The sequence below is a fragment of the Dendropsophus ebraccatus genome, chromosome 12, assembly GCF_027789765.1.
Source record: "Dendropsophus ebraccatus isolate aDenEbr1 chromosome 12, aDenEbr1.pat, whole genome shotgun sequence".
Classification (NCBI taxonomy): Eukaryota; Metazoa; Chordata; class Amphibia; order Anura; family Hylidae; genus Dendropsophus; species Dendropsophus ebraccatus.
Window position 1 is genome coordinate 70,138,502 of NC_091465.1, and position 23,977 is coordinate 70,162,478.

The window sequence follows — 23,977 nt, forward strand, 5'->3', positions numbered from 1 at the left end:
GTGTGAACACACCCTGAAGATAAAACAAAGGCCTCTATTTGTTCTTTTGGCTCAGTAATTATGGACTGGCCTATTCTCACTATGGGGTTGGTGGGTATTTTTGTATTAGACAAGGATAATAAGTAATGCGGAAAATAGTTTTTCTTTGCTTTAACAGATAAAATATCAAACATTGTGTGAACATAGCCAAAAATGGACAATCAGGAATCCTCTTTATTATGTGTGTGTGCTCAGTAGTCCTGGATATTCATAAGCACCAGCAAACTCCCCCCACCAGCTGCTGATTGGCAGTTATCTATCCATGCTGTGAATAGGTAGGCAGCTGTCAATAAACAGATGGAGAGTGGGGGGAGGAGTGTGGCAGGAATTACATTCTCCTGCTTATCAGGAGAACAGCTAAACAGAATGATGTAAGTAATACACCGATCTGTTCAGCATTTCTTTCACTAGTTTTTGCTGCCTCCATTGAAAACTAGTGACAGATTCCCTTTAGGTTTACATGTGTTTTAATAGATACAATGTTTGTTATAGGGTAAGTATCTTTCTAGCATGAATAAAATGTTTTCTTCTTTCATTGAAACAGTTGACTTGACAGGTGGAAAATTACAACTGCCCAACCTAACTATAGGGAACATATCTGGAGGAAAACGTACTGGAAAGTTTGAGTTTGGGATTAGTGGGGAGACAAAGACTTCTGAAATTAATGGGGAACATGAAATGAATGGTGGACTTGAGATAAGCGGTGGTCTTAATAAGGAAGGAGAAAAAAGTAAGATTTTACAACCAGTAAATGACTGTTGAGGTGATGGGTATTTAAAAAAATCGTAATATGATCCAGCTTATTGTTGTTATGGTGAAGGGGAACTGTTTAATATTGGATTTATTTAAAAATATGTTTTTGGGGTTTGTTGCTTCAAACCCATTTATTCATAGAAGGAATATATTCATGAAATATAACTTTTTAAAATTGTTCAATGCAATTTATGAGCTTTGTTGATTAATTCAAACAGAAACAATTGATTTGAATGGAGGCAATATACAACTCCCCGGCCTAAGTGTGGGGGGCATACTTGGTCACCAAACTGGAAAAATTGAGATTGGGAATGGGGAGACAAAGACATTTAAACTTAGTGGAGAACATGGATTTAATGGTGGAGTTGAGATAACAAGTGACATTAAGGAAGGAGGACAACGTAAGTTATGAGAATTAGTATACATAGACATGTTTAGAATATGATTATTTTTACTTATAATGAATAGAATGAAATGATAAGTTATTTGGGTGACTGTACGTAAAAATGGCGGCTGTCTGAAAATACTGCAGAAACAAAAGATGTGTGAACACACCTTGATGGAAAAAAATAAGCTTCTATTTGTTCTTTTGGCTTAGTAAATATGTACCGGTATATTCTTACTATTGAGTTGTTGAGATTTTTGTATTAGACAAGGATAATAAGTAATGTGTAAAACAGTTCATTTTTGCTTTAACAGATAAAATATTATAGGAATAGAATCTCTCGTGTGTGAATTAAGTGCATTTTTTTTTATTTAAGCAGTGGGGGGACTACATGGTCACCATATTGGAAATGTTCAGGCTATGTTCACACATGGTAAAATAAAGGTTAAATACAGCCATAATTTCAATTTAATAATAATAATAAGGCTAGGTTCACACAACATCAAACAATGGCCGTTAAAAAACGTCCGTTTTTATCGCTATTTAACTGACAGCAATGGCAATGCATTGAAGTCAATGGGAGGACAGACGTCCAATGCACACAACACATTGAAAAACGGCCGTTTTTACCGTGGCAAAAGCAGCCGTTTTTCAATGCGTTGTGTGCATTGAGCGTCTGTCCTCCCATTGACTTCAATGCATTGCCATTGCAGTTAGTTAATAAAGGCAAAAATGGACGTTTTTTAAAATATCAAAAGCGGCCGTTTTTTGGACGTTGTATGAACCTAGCCTATTACTACACTCTATTGAAGTCAATAGTAAATTGTCCAGCAGTGCACACATTGTATAGAATAATGGCTATAATTGATTATGACCATCAAAATAATGAAGCTGCACATTAGTTATGACCCACTTTTGCAGTTACAGTTCACACAATGCTTTATTATCACTCAAAAAAATATGTACTGATCTATTCCTAATGTTAAGCTGGTAGAGTGTAATGTAAAGAGACTCTATCAGTAGGTTTATGCTGGTATATTTAATGGTAGCATGGTAGCATACACTAGTATGTACTCTCCATTATGTGCGTGTACTGAGTAGTTCTGGATATTTGTAAGCACCAGCAAACTCCACCCACCAGCTGCTGATTGGCAGTTATTTATCCATGCTGTGTATAGACTCAGCTGTCAATCAGCAGATGGAGAGTGAGGGAGTTGTGCGGCAGGAATCCTATTCTCCTGCATATTAGGAGAACAGCTTAACAGAATGATGGAAGTAATACATCCATCTGTTCAGCATTTCTGTCTCTAGTTTTTGCTGCCCCCATTTAAAGCAGAATAAACCTAGTGACAGTTTTCACTTGTTTCATTAGATGCAATGTTTGTTATAGGGTAACTATCTTTCTAGCATGAATGAAATGTTTTCTTCTTTCATTGAAACAGTTGACTTGACAGGTGGAAAATTACAGCTGCCCAACCTAACGATAGGGAACATATCTGGTGGAAAACGTACTGGAAAGTTTGAGTTTGGGATTAGTGGGGAGACAAAGACTTCTGAAATTAATGGGGAGCATGAACTGAATGGTGGACTTGAGATAAGCGGTGGTCTTAATAAGGAAGGAGGAAAACGTAAGATTTTACAACCAGTAAATGACTAATAAGGTGATGGGTATTTAAAAAAATCGTAATATGATCCAGCTCATTGTTGTTATGGTGAAGGGGAATTGTTTAATATGGGTTTTATTTGAAAATATGTTTTTAAGGTTTTGTTGCTTCATTTAAACTTACTCAGTCATACTTAAAAAAGATAAGGAATAAGGAACTTAGTTCATTTTTGTCATGGTGAAGGCAAAAGTCTTAATATGGGATTTATTTATAATGCAATTTATAAGCTTTGTTGCTTCACTCAAACAGAAACAATTGATTTAAATGGAGGCAATATACAACTCCCCGGCCTAAATGTAGGGGGCATACTTGGTCACCAAACTGGAAACATTAAAATTGGCCATGGGGAGACAAAGACTTTTAAACTTAGTGGAGAACATGGAATTAATGGTGAAGTTGAGATAACAAGTGACATTAAGGAAGGAGGACAACGTAAGTTATTATAATTAGTATATATAGACATATCTAGATAACATGACAGGTGGCGGGATATTGTATTAGAAAACTTATATCAGTTAAATTTGTAAAATTTATTCTTGCTTTAATAGAGGACATTTTATATAGGGTAAAAATCTCTTCAGTATATATGAAATTCTTTAATTTGTTATTTAAACAGTGGATCTGAATGGTGGAAAAATCCAGATACCCGGTCTAAATGTGGGGAGTATACTTGGACACCATACTGGAAAAGTGGAGTTTGGGCATAGTGGGGAGACAAAGACTTCTGAAATTAATGGAAAACATGAAATTAATGGTGGACTTAAAATAACCAGTCATCTTATCAAGGAAGGAGGAAAACGTAAGATTTTACAAATAATAAACAATAGTAACAGTGATGGGTATTTAAAAAAAGGAATTGGAATACTAACCTTGTTTAATGTTGTTATAGTAAAGGGAAATTAATATGGGATATATTTTACAATGCAATTTATGTTGATTAATTCAAACAGAAACAATTGATTTGAATGGAGGCAATATACAACTCCCCGGCCTAAATGTGGGGGGCATACTTGGTCACCAAACTGAAAACATTGAGATTGGGAATGGGGAGACAAAGAGTTTTAAACTTAGTGGAAAATGTGGAATTAATGGTGGAGTTGAGATAACAAGTGACATTAAGGAAGGAGGACAATGTAATTTATTAGAAATAGTACATATAGACATATCTAGAATGTACTTTTTTTTTTTTTATAGAAGATTAAATTAAATGAAAAGTTATTTGAGTGAAAGTAAATTGTAGTTAGACAAATTTACTTGGTGAAACAATGAGAAGAGTAGAGACTGTAATGATGGAAGAAAAAACACTTCTGAGGTTTATGGAAAGTTTGAAATGAAATACGTTTTCTGGCCACAGCTCATTGAGGACCTATTCTTTAGATAAGCCATCAATAATAAATGGCATGGGTGCTTAACAGCTAGTTGATCTGCTTTTTTCCCTAAGGGGCAGCAAACGCACTTATATACTCATTATGTAGTGGCCATCACTGATGTGAAAAGAAGCTGAACAGTAAGCTACGGGCTACAGGACAATTTGCTCCTTGCTCTTTTTCTTTTTGTATGGCAGAGCTGAGGCTTAGGGAAACAGCTAATCAGCTGGGAGCCTGGTATCTGTACCGTACCATATCTGATAGTGATGGCCTTCGATATGTCATGATAATAAAAGCCTATTATGGCTATGTTCACACAAAGTCCTTTTTTGCTGTTTCGCAGTCGTTTTTTGAATGGCCGTCATTTTAGTGCCAAACACGCGCAGTTTATGCAAATTACATCCGTCAGTTGCGTAAAAATGGCCGTGATTTGATGCAAAAACGATAGCTTTCCAAAAAAACAACAAAAAAACATTACATTGAAGTGAATGGCTAATTGATTAGCGGGCACACACGATGGTGCCCCCAAATGAACAGTAAAAAGGGAATGTTCCTGCAGCCCATATAGAGGTATCGGCTGCAGAAACGTCCTCAATGCAGCCCGGCGGCCGGCAGTTTTAACAGCGTCTGTTGCCAGTCAATGGATGCTGTTATGTGTAATAAGGAAAAGGATCTCTCCAGCTTTCATAAAATCAATGGTAGCTTTATTTATAAATTCATTTAAAAGGCCGGCATGTTTCAGGCGAGCTTGCCCTTAATCATGGCTTTTTAGCTGCAAATCACATAGTGTCAACGATGCAATGTGAACAATGACCTCCACGGGATGGGTGAGGATCATAGTATTAAATGGTCCCCGACATGTGCCAAAACGCTGAGTCTCTCACTCAGAGAGACTTTCTTCTTTATTACACATTGCATTGCCTCATGGTCCGGGGTCCTTCAACTTTCTGTGCTCCACCATTGGCAATCAGCCTAAAGAGACTCACATATTAATCAACATAAAGGAGTGCTGACCCACTACTGGATCTTTTCTTGCTTCAAATGGATGCTGTTAAACAAAGTGTGAACATATCCTTAGGGTGAATTTGGGGTATTTGGAGGTAAGATAAAGGTGGGTAAAGGAAAGAATAAGCTTCTGATATTATTTTTTGGTTGAATATATTTTTAGCCTATTAATACTATTAACCCTTAGGGGACACAGCCAGTTTTCATTTTTGCGTTTTCGTTTTTCCCTCCTCGTGTATATAAGGCCATAGCGCCTGCATTTTTCCACCTAGAGACCCAAATGAGCCCTTATTTTTGCGCAACTAATTGTACTTTGCTATGGCAGATGTAATTTTTGCCTAAAATGTGCCGGGAAACCAGAAAAAAATTATATGTGTGGTGAAATTGAAAAAAAAAATGTTTTTTTTTTTTATTTGGGGGGGGGGGGGGGGGGGGGGGGGTTGTTTTTACTATGTTCGCCCTGGGGTAAAACTGACTCATTATATATGTTCCTTAAGTTGTTACGATTACAACGATATGTAACATGTATAACTTTTATTTGATTTGATGGCTTGTAAAAAATTAAAACCTTTTAAAGAAAATATATGTTCCTTAAAATCGCTCCATTCCCAGGCTTATAGCGCTTTTATCCTTTGGTCCATGGGTCTGTGTGAGGTGTCATTTTTTGCGCCATGATGTGATCTTTCTATCGGTACCTTGATTGCGCATATATGACTTTTTGATCGCTTTTTATTACAATTGTTCTGGATTTGATGCGACCAAAAATGCGCAATTTTGCACTTTGGCATTTTTTTGCGCTGACGCCGTTTACCGTGTGAGATCAGGAATGTGATTAATTAATAGTTCGGGCGATTACGCACGCGGCGATAGCAAACATGTTTGTTTATTAATTAATTAATTTATTTTTATTTATAAAATGGGGAAAGGGGGGTGATTCAGACTTTTATTAGGGGAAGGGATTTTGTGTTATTAAAAATACATTTTTCTTTTACTTTACACATATACTAGAAGCCCCCCTGGGGTTAGGGTTATTCCCCCTGGGGGACTTCTAGTATATGCACTCTGATCTCTCATAGAGATCCATGCAGTATAGTTATACTGCATGAATCCATGAGATCGGTGTTCTATTACTTTGGGCTGCTGCAGCCAAAAGTAATAGAATGCCGAGCCGGGATCAGCGCCATTACGGAGCAGACCCCGGCCCGGGATGGATGCGGGGATCGCCCCCCCGCAATCGCGCCGCAGGGGGGGCGATCCCCCCCACTAGACCACCAGGGATGCATATCAGCAAGTATTTAGAAGCAGCTGTCAAATTTGACAGCTGCTTCTAAGTACTTAATTAGCGGGCACGGCGATCGGACCGTGCCCGCTAATAGCCGCGATCCCGGGCTACATGCGGCACCCGGGATCGCGGCACCCGGGATCGCCGCGCGACCCCCCTCTGAACTCCCATAGCGGCACGAGGACGTTCAATAACGTCCTGGTGCAGCTATGGGTTAATATGGTGTTTTTAATTTTTATAAGCTAAAGAAACTAAAAACTGTTAAAAATAGTTAAGTTTCTTCTTGCTTTTATAGAGGACATTTTATTTGGGGTAAAAATCTCTTCAGTATATAAAAATGCTTTATTTTTTCATTTAAACAGTGGATCTGAATGGTGGAAAAATCCAGATACCCGGTCTAAATGTGGGGGGTATACTTGGACACCATACTGGAAAGGTGGAGTTTGGGCATAGTGGGGAGACAAAGACTTCTGAAATTAATGGTGGTCTTAAAATAACAAGTCATCTTATTCAGGAAGGAGGAAAACATAAGATTGTACAAATAATAAACAATAGTAATGGTGATGGGTACATAATATGAAAAAGAATTAGAATATAATCTAGTTCATTGTTCATATGGTAAAGGGAAATAGCTTAATATGGGATATATTTTGCAATGCAATTTATGGACTTTGTTGATTAATTCAAACAGAAACAATTGATTTGAATGGAGGCAATATACAACTCCCCAGCCTAAATGTGGGGGGCATACTTGGTCACCAAACTGGAAACATTAAAATTGGGCATGGGGAGACAAAGACTTTTAAACTTAGTGGAGAACATGGAATTAATGGTGGAGTTGAGATAACAAGTGACATTAAGGAAGGAGGACAACGTAAGTTATTATAATTAGTATATATAGACATGTCTAGAAAACATGACAGGTGGCGGGATATTGTATAAGAAAAAAAATTGTTAGATTTATTCTTGCTTTAATAGAGGACATTTTATATTGGGTAAAAAATAAATCTTTTAATTTGTTATTTAAACAGTGAATGTGAATGGTGGAAAAATCCAGATACCCGGTCTAAATGTGGGGGGTATACTTGGACACCATACTGGAAAGGTGGAGTTTGGGCATAGTGGGGAGACAAAGACTTCTGAAATTAATGAAAAACATGAAATTAATGGTGGTCTTAAAATAACAAGTCATCTTATCAAGGAAGGAGGAAAACGTAAGATTTTACAATTAATAAACAATAGTAATAATGAAATGGCTTAGTATGGGTCATATTTTAGTATATAATTTCTGAGCTTTGTTGCTTCATTCTAACAGAAACCATTGATTTGAATGGAGGCAATATACAACTACCCGGCCTTAATGTGGGGGGCATACTTGGTCACCAAACTGGAAAAATTGAGTTTGGGAATGGGGAGACAAAGACTTTTAAATTTAGTGGAAAACATGGAATTAATGGTGGAGTTGAGATAACAAGTGACATTAAGGAAGGAGGACAACGTAAGTTATTATAATTAGTATATATAGACATATCTAGATAACATGACAGGTGGCGGGATATTTGTCACAAAAAGAAAAAGAAGCTGTATGCACTATAGTATATATTGTTTTTATTTCCAAATCTACTGTCTATAAAGAAATATATGTATTATTTTTTCTTATAATGGATGGAATTAAATGAAAAGTTATTTGGGTGACGGTAACTTGTAGCCAGAAGGTTTACTTGGTGAGCAATGACGAGTGTAGAGATTGTAATGGTGGAAGTAAAAACACTTCTGAAGTTTGTGGTATGTTTGAAATTTAAAAAGTTTTCTGGTTGCAACACCATGATGGCCTAACCTTATGAATGCCATTAATATTAGATGGTTGGAGTGCTGGTAGACTTGTTGATCAGCTGTTTTCTTGAAGTGTAGCACCAGCACATATAAGCTCTGTACATTATATAGTGGTCGTGCTGGGTTGCTATAGCTCAACAGCCACTGAAATGTAGAGAAGCTGAGTAGTAAGTTATCGGCCACTAAACTAAGATCAGAGCCATTTGCTTCTTGCTCTGTTCCTCTTTCTACTCCAGTGCAGTTCCACTAAATCAAGTAATCCACTGGGAGCCTTTACTGTATCAATCGGATATTGATGGTCTACACTGAGGAGAAGCCATCAATGTGTCGTGACCATAAAAGAATTTGGAGTATTTGTAGTAGATGAGGGTGATGAAGGAAAAAAAAGCTTATGATATGTAGTTTTGGTTGAATATATTTTAGACTATTCATACCATTAATATGGTGTTTCAACTTGTAAAAGACAAAAAAAAAATTTAATTGTTAAATTAACTCTTTAATATAAGATTTTTTTTTTATAAGGGGTAAAAATCTCTCCAGTATGTATATAAAATGCTTTATTTTTTCATTTAAACAGTGGATCTGAATGGTGGAAAAACCCAGATACCCGATGTAAATGTGGGGGGCATACTTGGACACCATGCTGGAAAGCTGGAGTTTGGGCATAGTGGGGAGACAAAGACTTCTGAAATTAATGGTGGTCTTAAAATAACAAGTCATCTTATTAAGGAAGGAGGAAAACGTAAGATTTTACAAATAATAAACAATCGTAATGGTGATGGGTACATAAAAAGAAAAAGAATTAGAATATAATCTAGTTCATTCTTCACATGGTAAATGGATATAGCTTAACATGGGATATCTTTTACAATACAATTTATGGACCTTGTTGATTAATTCAAACAGAAACAACTGATTTGAATGGAGGCAATATACAACTCTCCGGCCTAAATGTAGGGGGCCTACTTGGTCACCAAACTGGAAACATTAAAATTGGGCATGGGGAGACAAAGACTTTTAAACTTAGTGGAGAACATGGAATTAATGGTGGCGTTGAGATAACAAGTGACATTAAGGAAGGAAGACAACGTAAGTCATTATAATAAGTATACATAGACATATCTAAATAATATGACAGGTGTCGGGATATTGCATAAGAAAAGTTTTTTAAAAAATTGTTACGTTTTTTCTTGCTTTAATAGAAGACATTTTATATGGGGTAAAAATCTCTCTAGCATAAATGAAATGCTTTATTTTGTTATTTAAACAGTGGATCTGAATGGTGGAAAAATCCAGATACCCGGTCTAAATGTGGGGGGTATACTTGGACACCATACTGGAAAAGTGGAGTTTGGGCATAGTGGGGAGACAAAGACTTATGAAATTAATGGAAAACATGAAATTAATGGTGGTCTTAAAATAAGTCATCTTATCAAGGAAGGAGGAAAACGTAAGATTTTACAAATAATATTTGTTTTAATAAACAATAGTAATGGTAAAATGGCTTAATATGGGCCATCTTTTACTATATAATTTCTGAGCTTTGTTGCTTCATTCTAACAGAAACCATTGATTTGAATGGAGGCAATATACAACTACCCGGCCTTAATGTGGGGGGCATACGTGGTCACCAAACTGGAAAATTTGAATTTGGGAAAGGTGGGGAGACAAAGACTTTTAAATTTAGTGGAAAACATGGAATTAATGGTGGAGTTGAGATAACAAGTGACATTAAGGAAGGAGGACAACGTAAGTTATTATAATTAGTATATATAGATAACATGACAGGTGGCGGGATATTTTTCACAAAAAGAAACAGAAGCTGCATGCACTATAGTAAATATTGTTTTCTTTCCAAACCTACTGTGGCTAAAGAAATATATGAATTATTTTTTCTTATAATGGATGGAATTAAATGAAAAGTTATTTAGGTGACGGTAACTTGTAGCCAGAAGGTTTACTTGGTGAGCAATGACGAGTGTAGAGATTGTAATGGTGGAAGTAAAAACACTTCTGAAGTTTGTGGTATGTTTGAAATTTAAAAAGTTTTCTGGTTGCAACACCATGATGGCCTAACCTTATGAATGCCATTAATATTAGATGGTTGGGGTGCTGGTAGACTTGTTGATCAGCTGTTTTCTTGAAGTGTAGCACCAGCATATATAAGCTCTGTACATTATATAGTGGTCGTGCTGGGTTGCTATAGGTCAACAGCCACTGAAATGTAGAGAAGCTGAGTAGTAAGTTATCGGCCACTAAACTAAGATCAGAGCCATTTGCTTCTTGCTCTGTTCCTCTTTCTACTCCAGTGCAGTTCCACTAAATCAAGTAATCCACTGGCAGCCTTTACTGTATCAATCGGATATTGATGGTCTACACTGAGGAGAAGCCATCAATGTGTCGTGAACATAAAACCCCTTTATGGGTGAATTTGGAGTATTTGTAGTAGATGAGGGTGATGAAGGAAAAAAAAAAGCTTCTGATATGTATTTTTGGTTGAATATATTTTAGCCTTTTCATACCATTAATATGGTGTTTTCAATTTGTAAAAGATAAAATAATAATAATAATAATAATAATAAAAACAGTTAACATTTTTAAGTTTACTCTTTAATAGAAGATTTTTTATAGGGGTAAAAATCTCTCCAGTATATATGAAATGATTTTTTTTTTGTTTTTGTTTAAACAGTGGATGTGAATGGTGGAAAAATTCAGATACCCGGTGTAAATGTGGGGGGTATACTTGGACACCATGCTGGAAAGGTGGAGTTTGGGCATAGCGGGGAGACAAAGACTTCTGAAATTAATGGTGGTCTTAAAATAACAAGTCATCTTAATAAGGAAGGAGGAAAACGTAAGATTTTACAAATAATAAAGAATAGTAATGGTGATGGGTACATAAAAAGAAAAAGAATTAGAATATAATTTAGTTCATATGGTAAATAGAAATACTTAACATGGGATATCTTTTCTTTTATAATGCAATTTATGGATTTTGTTGATTAATTCAAACAGAAACAATTGATTTGAATGGAGGCAATGTAAAACTCACCGGCCTAAATGTAGGGGGCCTACTTGGTCACCAAACTGGAAACATTAAAATTGGGCATGGGGAGACAAAGACATTTAAACTTAGTGGAGAACATGGAATTAATGGTGGAGTTGAGATAACAAGTGACATTAAGGAAGGAGGACAACGTAAGTAATTATAATTAGTATATATAGATATATCTAAATAACATGACAGGTGGCGGGATATTACATAAGAAAACATTTCTTAAAAATTGTTATGTTTATTCTTGCTTTAATAGAGGACATTTTATATGGGGTTAAAATCTCTCTAGCATGAATGAAATGCTTTATTTTGTTATTTAAATAGTGGATGTGAATGGTGGAAAAATCCAGATACCCGGTCTAAATGTGGGGGGTATACTTGGACACCATACTGGAAAGATGGAGTTTGGGCATAGTGGGGAGACAAAAACTTCTGAAATTAATGGAAAACATGAAATTAATGGTGGTCTTAAAATAACCAGTCATCTTATCAAGGAAGGAGGAAAACGTAAAATTTTTCAAATAATAATTGTTTTAATAAACAATAGAAATGGTGAAATGGCGTAATATGGGTCATATTTTACTATATAATTTCTGAGCTTTGTTGCTTTATTCTAACAATATTGATTGTCTACACCGAGGAAAAGCCATCCATATGTTGTGACCATAAAAGAATTTGGAGTATTTGTAGTAGATGAGGGTGATAAAGGAAAAAAAAGCTTCTGATATGAAGTTTTGGTTGAATATATTTAAGACTATTCATACCATTAATATGTTTTTTCAATTTGTAAAAGACAAAATAAAAATAATAAAAACTGTTTAAATTGTTACATTTACTCTTTAATAGAAGATTTTTTTATAAGGGGTAAAAATCTCTCCAGTATATATGAAATGCTTTATTTTTTTGTTTAAACAGTGGATCTGAATGGTGGAAAAATCCAGATACCCGGTGTAAATGTGGGGGGCATACTTGGACACCATACTGGAAAGGTGGAGTTTGGGCATAGTGGGGAGACAAAGACTTATGAAATTAATGGAAAACATGAAATTAATGGTGGACTTAAAATAAAAAGTCATCTTAATAAGGAAGGAGGAAAACGTAAGATTTTACAAAAAATAAACAATAGTAATGGTGATGGGTACATAAAAAGAAAAAAGAATTAGAATATAATCTATTTAATTGTTCATGTGGTAAAGGGAAATAGCTTAATATGGGATATATTTTACAATGCAATTTATGGACTTTGTTGATTAATTCAAACAGAAACAATTGATTTGAATGGAGGCAATATACAACTCCCCGTCCTAAATGTGGGGGGCGCACTTGGTCACCAAACTGGAAACATTAAAATTGGGCATGGGGAGACAAAGACTTTTAAACTTAGTGGAGAACATGGAATTAATGGTGGAGTTGAAATAACAAGTGACATTAAGGAAGGAGGACAACGTAAGTTACTATTATTAGTATATATAGACATATCTAGATAACATGACAGGTGGCGGGATATTGTATAAGAAAAAAATTCTTAAAATTTGTTACATTTATTCTTGCTTTAATAGAAGACATTTTATATGGGGTAAAAATCTCTCTAGCATAAATTAAATGCTTTATTTTGTTATCTAAACAGTGGATGTGAATGGTGGAAAAATCCAGATACTTGGTCTAAATGTGGGGGGTATACTTGGACACCATACTGGAAAGGGGGAGTTTGGGCATAGTGGGGAGACAAAGACTTCTGAAATTAATGGAAAACATGAAATTAATGGTGGTCTTAAAATAACAAGTCATCTTATCAAGGAAGGAGGAAAACGTAAAATTTTACAAATAATATTTGTTTTAATTAACAATATTAATGGTGAAATGGCTTAATATGGGCCATATTTTTCTATATAATTTCTGAGCTTTGTTGCTTCATTCTAACAGAAACCATTGATTTGAATGGAGGCAATATACAACTACCTGGCCTTAATGTGGGGGGCATACTTGGTCACCAAACTGGAAAATTTGAATTTGGGAAAGGTGGGGAGACAAAGACTTTTAAATTTAGTGGAAAACATGGAATTAATGGTGGAGTTGAGATAACAAGTGACATTAAGGAAGGAGGACAACGTAAGTTATTATAATTAGTATTTATAGACAAATCTAGATAACATGAAAGGTGGTGGGATATTTTTCACAAAAAGTAATAGAAGCTGGAAACACTATAGTTGATATTGTTTTATTTGTAAATCTACTGTCTATAAAGAAATATATGTATTATTTTTTCTTATAATGGATGGAATGAAATGAAAAGTATGGGTGATGGTAACTTGTAGCCAGAAGGTTTACTTGGTGAAGCAATGCGAATGGTAGAGATTGGAATAGAGGAAGTATAAAACATAAGTGCAGTATAAGACAAAAAAAAATAAAAATAATTAAATTTTTTTAGTTTACTCTTAAATAGAATTTTTTTTTACATGGGGTAAAAGTCTTTCTAGTATAAATGAAATGCTTTATTTTTTCATTTAAACAGTGGATCTGAATGGTGGGAAAATCCAGATACCCGGTCTAAATGTGGGGGGTATACTTGGACACCATACTGGAAAAGTGGAGTTTGGGCATGGGGAGACAAAGACTTCTGAAATTAATGGAAAATATGAAATTAATGGTGGACTTAAAATAAAAAGTGGTCGTATTAATAAAGGAGGAACATGTAAGATTTTATAACAAGTGGTTGTAAAGGTGATGGGTGTTTAAGTCTATGTTGACACACTGATAAATTAACAACCGTTTTTACTGGACGGCCATTATTTATTGGCTATTGTTATAAAAAAAGGGTGTTTTTTTTATGTTAAATGATGATCATCTAATAAAAATGGCCATCATTTGTACCTAGTGGCAATATAGCCTAAACATGGAAAGGAATTGAAATGTAACCTAATTTACTTATTTTATGTTAAAGGAAATGTCATTTATTAATTATTAATATTATTCATACTTTACAATATGGATTTTGTTGCTTCCACTTGATATAAGAGAAGGAGGCAAAATACTACTACCCAACCTAAATGTATGGAGGGCTTATTTGGTCATCACAATGAAAACATGGGAATTATGGGGAGACTACCGTATTTTGTATTAAACGGCTGCATCAAATGACAACCACTGGAAATAACGGACGATAAATGGGGAAACAAAAAAAAAGTTGTGTGAACTTAGCCTATAACATTATTATTACTACTACAAATAATTTCAATATATAAATCTTAAATCTTAATTATTGATTTGAAGGCTATGTTTACATTCTGTAGCTTTTCAAACCAGTGATCAATATGATCAGAAGCCCATCACCATTATACTGGAAATTGATGGCAAATCTCAAAAAACATATTTTCTATTCTTCAGATGTTCTTAATGTTAATGAAAAGAAGATATCTGCTCATGGCAATGGTGGCTCAAGTGAAGAAAACGATCACTCAAAAGAAAAGGGTATGTATTGTAATATCAAATTTAATGGTTGGTTGTTTATGTTCATATTTATAAGCTTAAAGAGAACTAATCAACGGTGTCTGTGCATCTTTGGCTATAAAGCTTATCATTTTGTATTCTGTTATTTGCTTTTATTTAATCCTCAACTATTTTCTCCAAAAGGTTCCATTAATATTGGAGGTAAATCTGGTCCTGAACATGGCAAGATTGATATTAAGATAAAAGGCGGAAACAAGGAATCATCTGAAGAAGACCACTCAAAGGAGAACAAAGCTACCGGTAATTATGTTTAATGCTTTAAAGAGCTAAAGAATTAAATTTGTTATAATACACACCAGAAAACTGGCTTAAAATTACAGCTAAAAGCTACTAGGCCTTAAGGGTATATTCACACGGGCGGGCTTGCAGCGAGATTCTCGCTGCGAGCCGGGCAGGTCCTGTCAGTTCCCATAAACTACATACTTGCTGCGGTCTAAACGACCGCAGCGAGTATGTAATTATACCGCGCTTAACCCCTTCTACTCCCGCCGGCTGTAAGCAGCATACATTACCTGTCCTTGCTGCACGGGTCCGGCGTCCTGCTCTCCCGTCCGGCCAATTAGTGTGTTGCCCAGCCGCAGCCACTGATTGGCCGGGCGGGAGAGCAGGACGCCGGACCCCTGCAGCAAGGACAGGTAATGTATGCTGCTTACAACGGGGGAGCCGGCGGGAGTAGAAGGGGTTAAGGGCGGCAGAATTACATACTCGCTGCGGTCGTTTAGACCGCAGCAAGTATGTAGTTTATGGGAACTGACAGGACCTGCCGGGCTCGCAGCGAGAATCTCGCTGCGAGCCCGCCCGTGTGAATATACCCTAAGCTGGGTCTTTGCATCTGGAGTAGTCTAAATTTATGGTGTCCTGTATTCTCAATTTGTATAGGAACCATCAAGCTTGGAGGTAAATCTAGTCATGAACATGGAAGCAAAGAAGAACAGGGAAAGATTTCTATTAAGATCAAGGGAGGAAAGAAGGAATCATCTGAAGAGGACCACTCCAAAGAAAACAAGGGTACTTATACATCTGTCTGCATGATGTGTTTAAAAGGAATGCCTATTGACTTTTTTTGCTATATGCCTGGAAAGGGGGAGGTTAAAAATAATAAACTACACTTACCTCCCTGGCTCCTGTGCTGCTGCCAGTATCTTACTACTCTGTCCCTGCTATGAGGTCACTTGGAGGTTCTAGGGTCAAGGCATTGCAGGTCCTTCCAGCTAGTCCCCTGCCCAGACAACCCCTTTAAGGTGGATATTTTAAAAACTAGGTCTCCACATCCTCTCCTTTCTCTTGGGGCTGGACATACTTTGTTACCCCCCAATTTTTATTAAATGTGAATAGCTGGCAGGCTCCTAAATAGTGTCTTTGTGTTTCTGACTATCATGTTATCTGTTAACCCTTTAAGGACATGGCCCATTTTCGTTTTTACGTTTTCGGTTTTTCCTCCTTGTGTTTAAAAGGTCATAGCACTTGCATTTTTCCACCTAGAAACCCACATGACCCCTTATTTCTTGCGTCACTAATTGTACTTTGCAATTACAGGCTGAATTTTTGCATAAAGTACACTGCGAAACCAGAAAAAAATTCAAAGTGTGGTGAAATTGAAAAAAAAAACGCATTTCTTTTATTTGGGGGAAATGTGTTTTTACGCCATTCGCCCTGGGGTAAAACTGACTTGTTATGCATGTTCCTCAAGTCGTTACGATTAAAACGATATGTAACATGTATAACTTATATTGTATCTGATGGCCTGTAAAAAATTCAAACCGTTGTTAACCAATATACATTCCTTAAAATCGCTCCATTCCCAGGCTTATAGCGCTTTTATCCTTTGGTCTATGGGGCTGTGCGAGGTGTCATTTTTTGCGCCATGATGTGATCTTTCTATCGGTACCTTGATTGCGCATATACGACTTTTTGATCGCTTTTTATTACATTTTTTCTGGATTTGATGCGACCAAAAATGCACAATTTTGCACTTTGGGATTTTTTTGCGCTGACGCCGTTTACCGTACGAGATCAGGAATGTGATTAATTAATAGTTCGGGCGATTACGCACGCGGCGATACCAAACATGTTTATTTATTTATTTATTTGTTTACTTTTATTTAAAACCTGGGGAAAGGGGGGTGATTCAGACTTTTATTAGGGGAGGGGGATTTTTACTATTAACAACACGTTTTTTTTTTTTTTTACACATATACTAGAAGCCCCCATGGGGGACTTCTAGTATATACACTTGGATCTCTCATTGAGATCTCTGCAGCATAGATATGCTGCAGAGATCCATGAGATCGGCACTCGTTTGCTTTCGGCTGCTGCAGCCGGAAACAAACGAGTGCCGAGCCGAGGACGGCGCCATCTTGGACGCGTCCCCGGCCGGCATCAGTAACGGAGATCGCTCCTCCGGGACAAGGTCCCGGAGGAGCGATCTCCCCCACTAGACACCAGGGAAACGTTGCCTCCGGTAATCGGAGGCAGCTGTCAACTTTGACAGCTGCCTCCGATTAGCTAATTAGCGGGCACGGCGATCGGACCGTGCCCGCTAATAGCGGCGGTCCCGGGCTACACGCGGCACCCGGGATCGCGGCACTTCAAAGCGGGGCCGCCGCGCGGCCCCGCTTTGAAGTGCTAATGAGGACATAGGACGTACCGGTACGTCCTATGTCCTTAAGAGGTTAAAAAGAAAAATCTTATTCATGTGTTAAGTTTGAGCTTAATTATTTCATTGTTACATTGTACAGGGGCAATTAAGGGTTGGAGGTAAAATTGGCCTTGAACGTGGAAGCAAAGAGAAACATGAAACATTAACTAGTCTCGCTCTGCCCTCTCTATAGAGGAGACATTGATGATATATATTAGATGATATCTCAGTCTCTGCAGGTGGTTTCATCACTTTGCCTAATGTCCCATGTTAGTTAGGGCCCTATAACACAGCGATAATCGGCCAAATCAGCCCTATCCAGCTGATTATGGCTCCATAAAATAGAGACAAGGATCCATTGGCTGATTGATTCTTTAGGCCCAGACCTAAAGTCATCGGCTGCCTACTGTGCATATAGCGATGCGTGAATGATGGCTGACCTGTCCACCCTTTCGGTCTTCTCCTGTGCTCTGCTTCCTCCCCAATCCCATGTGCTGCAGCTTCAGAGCGGCCTGTCTGAGCTGACAGGCCGCTCAGCCAATCACTGGCCACTGAGGTCCCGGCCAGTGATTGGTTTAGCAGCCTGTCAGCTCAGACAGGCCGCAGTGAAGCTGCAGCACACGGGATCGGGGAGGAAACTTTTTAAAGGGGTTTGGGGTTTAATGTGAAAAAGTCAAGGGCCTTTATTATTGCTCAAATTTGTTATAATACACACCAGAAAACTGCCTTAAAATTATAGCTGAAAGCTACTAAGCCTTAAGCTGGGTCTCCCCATCTGGAGTAGTCTAAAGTTATTAGCGTCCTGAATTCTGTATTTGTGTCCTAAACCATCATCACATAACAATATCCATTTAATAGGAAATCTTGTTTCTGTATACAGAGCTCAACTTCATTATTTTATTTTTAATCTGTATAGGAACCATCAAGCTTGGAGGTAAATCTAGCCATGAACATGGAAGCAAAGAAGAAAAGGGAAAGGTTAATATTAAGATCAAAGGAGGAAGCAAGGAATCATCCCACGAAGACAACTCTAAGGAAAACAAAGGTACTTGTTATAGTATATCCTGTTTGTATCATGTATTTGGCTCTCCAGTGTTGTGTTTTCCGTTGTGTTCATTAGTTACAACATAAGAGAGAATCTAAAGTTACATTTTTAGTGTTTCAACTTTTTACTGTTTTATCCTTCATCCAACACTTTTTAAAGCAGTTTGGGGTTTAATGTGAAAAAGTCAAGGGCCTTCATTACCGGTCAAATTTGTTATAATACACACCAGAAAACTGGCTTAAAATTATAGCTGAAAGCTACTAAGCCTTAAAGAGTCACTGTCGTGAATTTTTTTTTTGCAGAAATCAATAGTCCAGGAGATTTGTGATTGGGTTTATTAGCCGAAAAATGAATTTTTATCATGAAAAAGCATTTTGAAGCTCTCCCCCGTCTTCATTGTTCTCTTATGGAGAGAGGAAAATGAGACACCAACACAGAACAACAAAGAGTTAATTAAAAGCTACATTACCCTCTGTCCTCTCTCCTCTGATGTCACCACTAGCCTATCTGACCTCTGAATAGCACTCTGAATAGCTCCCCCAGGGTGTAATCCTTTGTTCTTTGCTCTCTGCTGCTGACATTTCTCCTCCATCTCCCCCCCCCCCCCCTCCCCTCTCAATAGCACAGACAGGATGCGTCCGATTGAGATTTCCTGATTCTGAGCAGTGGATGGCAGAAAGGAGAGGAAAGGGGGGACCTTGGAAAAGTCTTTTTAAATGCAGATAATGGCATATTTGCCTGATAAACTCAATTACAAAGTTTCTTAAAACCGCCTGGACTATTGCTTTCTGCAAAAAAAAAAAATTAAGCTGGGTCTCCCCATCTGGAGTAGTCTAAAGTTATTAGCGTCCTGTATTCTATATTTGTGTCCTAAACCATCATCACATAACAATATCCATTTAATAGGAAATCTTGTTTTCTGTATACAGAGCTCAACTTTATTATTTTATTTTTTACTGTATAGGAACCATCAAGCTTGGAGGTAAATCTAGCCATGAACATGGAAGCAAAGAAGAACAGGGGAAGATTTCTATTAAGATCAAGGGAGGAAAGAAGGAATCATCTGAAGAGGACCACTCAAAAGAAAACAAGGGTACTTATACATCTGTCTGCATGATGTGTTTAAAAGGAATGTCTATTGACTTATTTTTGCTATATGCCCGGAAATGGGGAGGTTAAAAATAATAAACTACACTTACCTCCCTGGCTCCTGTGCTGCTGCCAGTATCTTACTTCTCTGTCCCTGCTATGAGGTGGCTTTGAGGTTCTGGCGTAAAGGTGTTGCAGGCCCTTCCAGCCAGTCCTTTCAACCCCTTTAACCCTTTAAGGACGGAGCAAGTTTTCATTTTTCGTTTTTTTCCTCCTCGTGTTTAACCCTTTAAGGACATGGCCCATTTTCGTTTTTACGTTTTCGGTTTTTCCTCCTTGTGTTTAAAAGGTCACAGCACTTGCATTTTTCCACCTAGAAACCCACATGAGCCCTTATTTTTTGCGTCACTAATTGTACTTTGCAATTACAGGCTGAATTTTTGCATAAAGTACACTGCGAAACCAGAAAAAAATTCAAAGTGTGGTGAAATTGAAAAAAAAAAACGCATTTCTTTTATTTGGGGGAAATGTGTTTTTACGCCATTCGCCCTGGGGTAAAACTGACTTGTTATGCATGTTCCTCAAGTCGTTACGATTAAAACGATATATAACATGTATAACTTATATTGTATCTGATGGCCTGTAAAAAATTCAAACCGTTGTTAACCAATAAACGTTCCTTAAAATCGCTCCATTCCCAGGCTTATAGCGCTTTTATCCTTTGGTCTATGGGGCTGTGCGAGGTGTCATTTTTTGCGCCATGATGTGATCTTTCTATCGGTACCTTGATTGCGCATATACAACTTTTTGATCGCTTTATATTACATTTTTTCTGGATTTGATGCGACCAAAAATGCGCAATTTTGCACTTTGGGATTTTTTTGCGCTGACGCCGTTTACCGTACGAGATCAGGAATGTGATTAATTAATAGTTCGGGCGATTACGCATGCGGCGATAGCAAACATGTTTATTTATTTATTTATTTTTTTACTTTTATTTAAAACCTGGGAAAAGGGGGGTGATTCAGACTTTTATTAGGGGAGGCGGCTTTTTACTATTAACAACACTTTATTTTTTTTTTTTACACATATACTAGAAGCCCCCCTGGGGGACTTCTAGTATATACACTTGTGATCTCTCATTGAGATCTCTGCAGCATAGATATGCTGCAGAGATCCATGAGATCGGCACTCGTTTGCTTTCGGCTGCTGCAGCCGAAAACGAACGAGTGCCGAGCCGAGGACGGCGCCATCTTGGACGCGTCCCCGGCCGGCATCAGTAACGGAGATCGCTCCTCCGGGACAAGGTCCCGGAGGAGCGATCTCCCCCACTAGACCCCAGGGAAACGTTGCCTCCGGTAATCGGAGGCAGCTGTCAACTTTGACAGCTGTCTCCGATTAGCTAATTAGCGGGCACGGCGATCAGACCGTGCCCGCTAATAGCAGCGGTCCCGGGCTACTCGCGGCACCCGGGATCGCGGCACTTCAAAGCGGGGCCGCCGCGCGGCCCCGCTTTGAAGTGCAAGTGAGGACATATGACGTACGCATACGTCCTATGTCCTTAAGAGGTTAAAAGGCCACTGCGCTTGCATATTTCCCCCTACAGACCAACATGAGCCCTAATGTTTTGCGACACCAATTATACTTTGCAAATACAGACTTAATTTTTCTATAAAATATGCTGAAAAAAAACTGAAAAAATTTATATGTGCAGTGAAATTTGAAAAAATGGTTCAATTCCTTTTATTTCGAGGGGTTTCGTATTTACGCTGTTCGCCCTATAGTAAAACTGACATGTTATCTATGTTCCTCATGTCAGTACGATTACAACCATATGTAACTTGTATAACTTTTATATTATTTGATGGCTTTTAAAAAATTTAAACCTTTAAAAAAAAACTAAATGTGTTTAAAATCGCTCTATTCCCATCCTTATAACGTTTTTACTGTTTGGTCTATGGGGCTGTGTAAGGTGTAATTTTTTGCGCTGCAATCTATTCTTTCTTGTGGTACCTTGTTTGTGTATATGCGACTTTTTGATAACTTTTTATTACATTTTTTCTGGATTTAATGTAAACAAAAATGGCTGGTTCTTACGCTTATGCTGTTTACCGTGCGAGATCAGGAATGTAATCATTTAATAGTTTGCTCGATTGTGCACGCGACGATACCAAATATGTTTATTTATTTATTTTTTTTATTTATTTTTATTTATAAAATGGAAAAAGGGGGGTGATTCAAACTTTTATTAGGGGAGTGGGCTTTTTATTAATAAAAACACTTTATTTTTTTTCACTCACAGTAATTAGAAGCCCCCTGGGGGACTTCTTTATACACAGCACTGATCTCCCATTAAGATCAATGCTGTGTATATAATAGAGCAATGATCTATCAGATCGGTGCTCTATTATAATGGTCTGCTGTAGACCACATACATGGATTTTCAAGCCGGGATCAGCGTCATTCCGACGCTGAGCCCCGGCCGGCTCATTACAACGGATCTCCCCTCTGCGATTGCATCGCTGGGGGAGATCCCCCACTAGACACCAGGGAGAGGGGCCACCACCACTATTCAAATGCAGCTGTTAGCTTTGACAGCTGCATTTAAACAGTTAATTAGCCGCGGTCCCTGGCTCCACATAGCAACCGGGGACCGTGGGCTGCAGAGAAGTCTCACGCCGGGAGCATACTCGCCATGCGTCGTTAAGGGGTTAAGCCATTGGGCTGATTATGGCTCCATGTAATAGAGACAATGATCAGTTGGCCCATTGATTCTTTAGGCCCAGACCTAAAGTTATCGGCTGCCTAATGTGCACTGCTAAGTGTAATAGCGGTGCGTAAACGATGGCTGACCTGTCCATGCTCCGCTCTTCTCCTGTGCTCTGCTTCCCCCCCGGTCCCACTGAGTGCAGCTTCAGAGTGGCCTGTCTGAGCTGACATTTTTGGGGGTTTAGGGTGCCTTCACACCTACCGTATCACAGTAGAAAATCCGCTGCGGATCCGCAGCGGATTTTCTACTGCGATACGGTAGGTGTGAAGGCACCCTTAATGTGAAAAAGTCAAGGGCCTTCACTACCAGTCAAATTTGTTATAATGCACACCAGAAAACTGGCTTAAAATTATAGCTGAAAGCTACTAAGCCTTAAGCTGGGTCTCCACATCTGTAGTCTAAAGTCCTGTATTCTGTATTTGTGTCCTAAACCATCATCACATAACAATATCCATTTAATAGAAAAATCTTGTTTTCTGTATACAGAGCTCAACTTCATTTTTATTTTTAATTTGTATAGGAACCATCAAGCTTGGAGGTAAATCTAGTCATGAACATGGAAGCAAAGAAGAAAAGGGAAAGATTTCTATTAAGATAAAGGGAGGAAAGAAGGAATCATCTGAAGAGGACCACTCCAAAGAAAACAAGGGTACTTATACATCTGTTTTGCATAATGGGTTTAAAAGGAATGTCTATTGACTTTTTTTTGCTATATGCCCGGAAAGGGGGAGGTTAAAAATAATAAACTACACTTACCTCCCTGGCTCCTGTGCTGCTGCCAGTATTTTACTTCTCTGTCCCTGCTATGAGGTCGCTTCTAGGTTCTGGGGTCAAGGTGTTGCAGGCTCTTCCAGCCAGTCTTCTGTCTAGACAACCCCTTTAGGCTATGTTCACACTACGTATATGTCCGGCCGCATATTTTCCGCGGCCGGACATATACGTATGAAACTCCGGCCGGGACTTTACGCAAGTTGCGGCCGGATACGTACGGAACGCAAACTTACGCCCGTAGTGTACTTACGCTTCCTGAGCGATCTTCGTAGCGATCTGACAGCGGTCTTTTACTTGGAAATCTTCGCCTAGCCCCGGACACCCCACAGAACCTTTTGGATCAGCACAAAAAGCTTTCAAAATGAAGAAATCACCGCTACGTACGGGACCGCATGTTACGCTACGGGCGTAAGTTACAGCATTTCCGTCCCGAAACAATGGTCTGGTTCATTTTTTATGGCGCCGCATACGATCCGGGCGTAAGTTCGTACGTAGTGTGAACTGTGCGGCCATAGATCGTATACTTTACATTGTACGCAAACTACGTAAGTTTCCGGCCGCTTATTCACAGAACGCGCTACGGCCAAAAACTTACGTAGTGTGAACCAAGCCTTAAGGTGTATATCTTGAAAGCTAGTACTCCACATGCTCTCTTCTCTCTTGGGGCTGGATATAGTTTGTTACCCCCCAGTATTTATTAACCCCTTAAGGACGGGGACAATTTTCGTTTTTGCGTTTTCGTTTTTTCCTTCTTGTGTTTAAAAGGCCATAGCA

General features: G+C 38.1%; 1 protein-coding gene across 1 annotated transcript in view; it reads left to right on the forward strand.

Moving 5' to 3' along the window:
• LOC138768744 (uncharacterized) overlaps positions 1–23,977 on the forward strand; it is a 103,799-nt gene that overhangs the window by 782 nt on the left and 79,040 nt on the right. The window contains exons 3-30 of the mRNA XM_069946698.1: positions 584–769; positions 1,011–1,193; positions 2,620–2,805; positions 3,091–3,273; positions 3,458–3,640; positions 3,792–3,974; positions 6,858–7,049; positions 7,187–7,369; positions 7,527–7,709; positions 7,811–7,993; positions 8,906–9,070; positions 9,235–9,417; positions 9,599–9,778; positions 9,892–10,077; positions 11,018–11,182; positions 11,344–11,526; positions 11,708–11,890; positions 12,299–12,481; positions 12,647–12,829; positions 13,011–13,193; positions 13,307–13,492; positions 13,896–14,075; positions 14,768–14,851; positions 15,014–15,130; positions 15,770–15,898; positions 18,445–18,573; positions 19,538–19,666; positions 22,953–23,081. Coding sequence (XP_069802799.1) covers positions 584–769; positions 1,011–1,193; positions 2,620–2,805; positions 3,091–3,273; positions 3,458–3,640; positions 3,792–3,974; positions 6,858–7,049; positions 7,187–7,369; positions 7,527–7,709; positions 7,811–7,993; positions 8,906–9,070; positions 9,235–9,417; positions 9,599–9,778; positions 9,892–10,077; positions 11,018–11,182; positions 11,344–11,526; positions 11,708–11,890; positions 12,299–12,481; positions 12,647–12,829; positions 13,011–13,193; positions 13,307–13,492; positions 13,896–14,075; positions 14,768–14,851; positions 15,014–15,130; positions 15,770–15,898; positions 18,445–18,573; positions 19,538–19,666; positions 22,953–23,081 — 4,722 coding nt within the window. The remainder of the gene's footprint in view (positions 1–583; positions 770–1,010; positions 1,194–2,619; positions 2,806–3,090; positions 3,274–3,457; positions 3,641–3,791; positions 3,975–6,857; positions 7,050–7,186; positions 7,370–7,526; positions 7,710–7,810; positions 7,994–8,905; positions 9,071–9,234; positions 9,418–9,598; positions 9,779–9,891; positions 10,078–11,017; positions 11,183–11,343; positions 11,527–11,707; positions 11,891–12,298; positions 12,482–12,646; positions 12,830–13,010; positions 13,194–13,306; positions 13,493–13,895; positions 14,076–14,767; positions 14,852–15,013; positions 15,131–15,769; positions 15,899–18,444; positions 18,574–19,537; positions 19,667–22,952; positions 23,082–23,977) is intronic.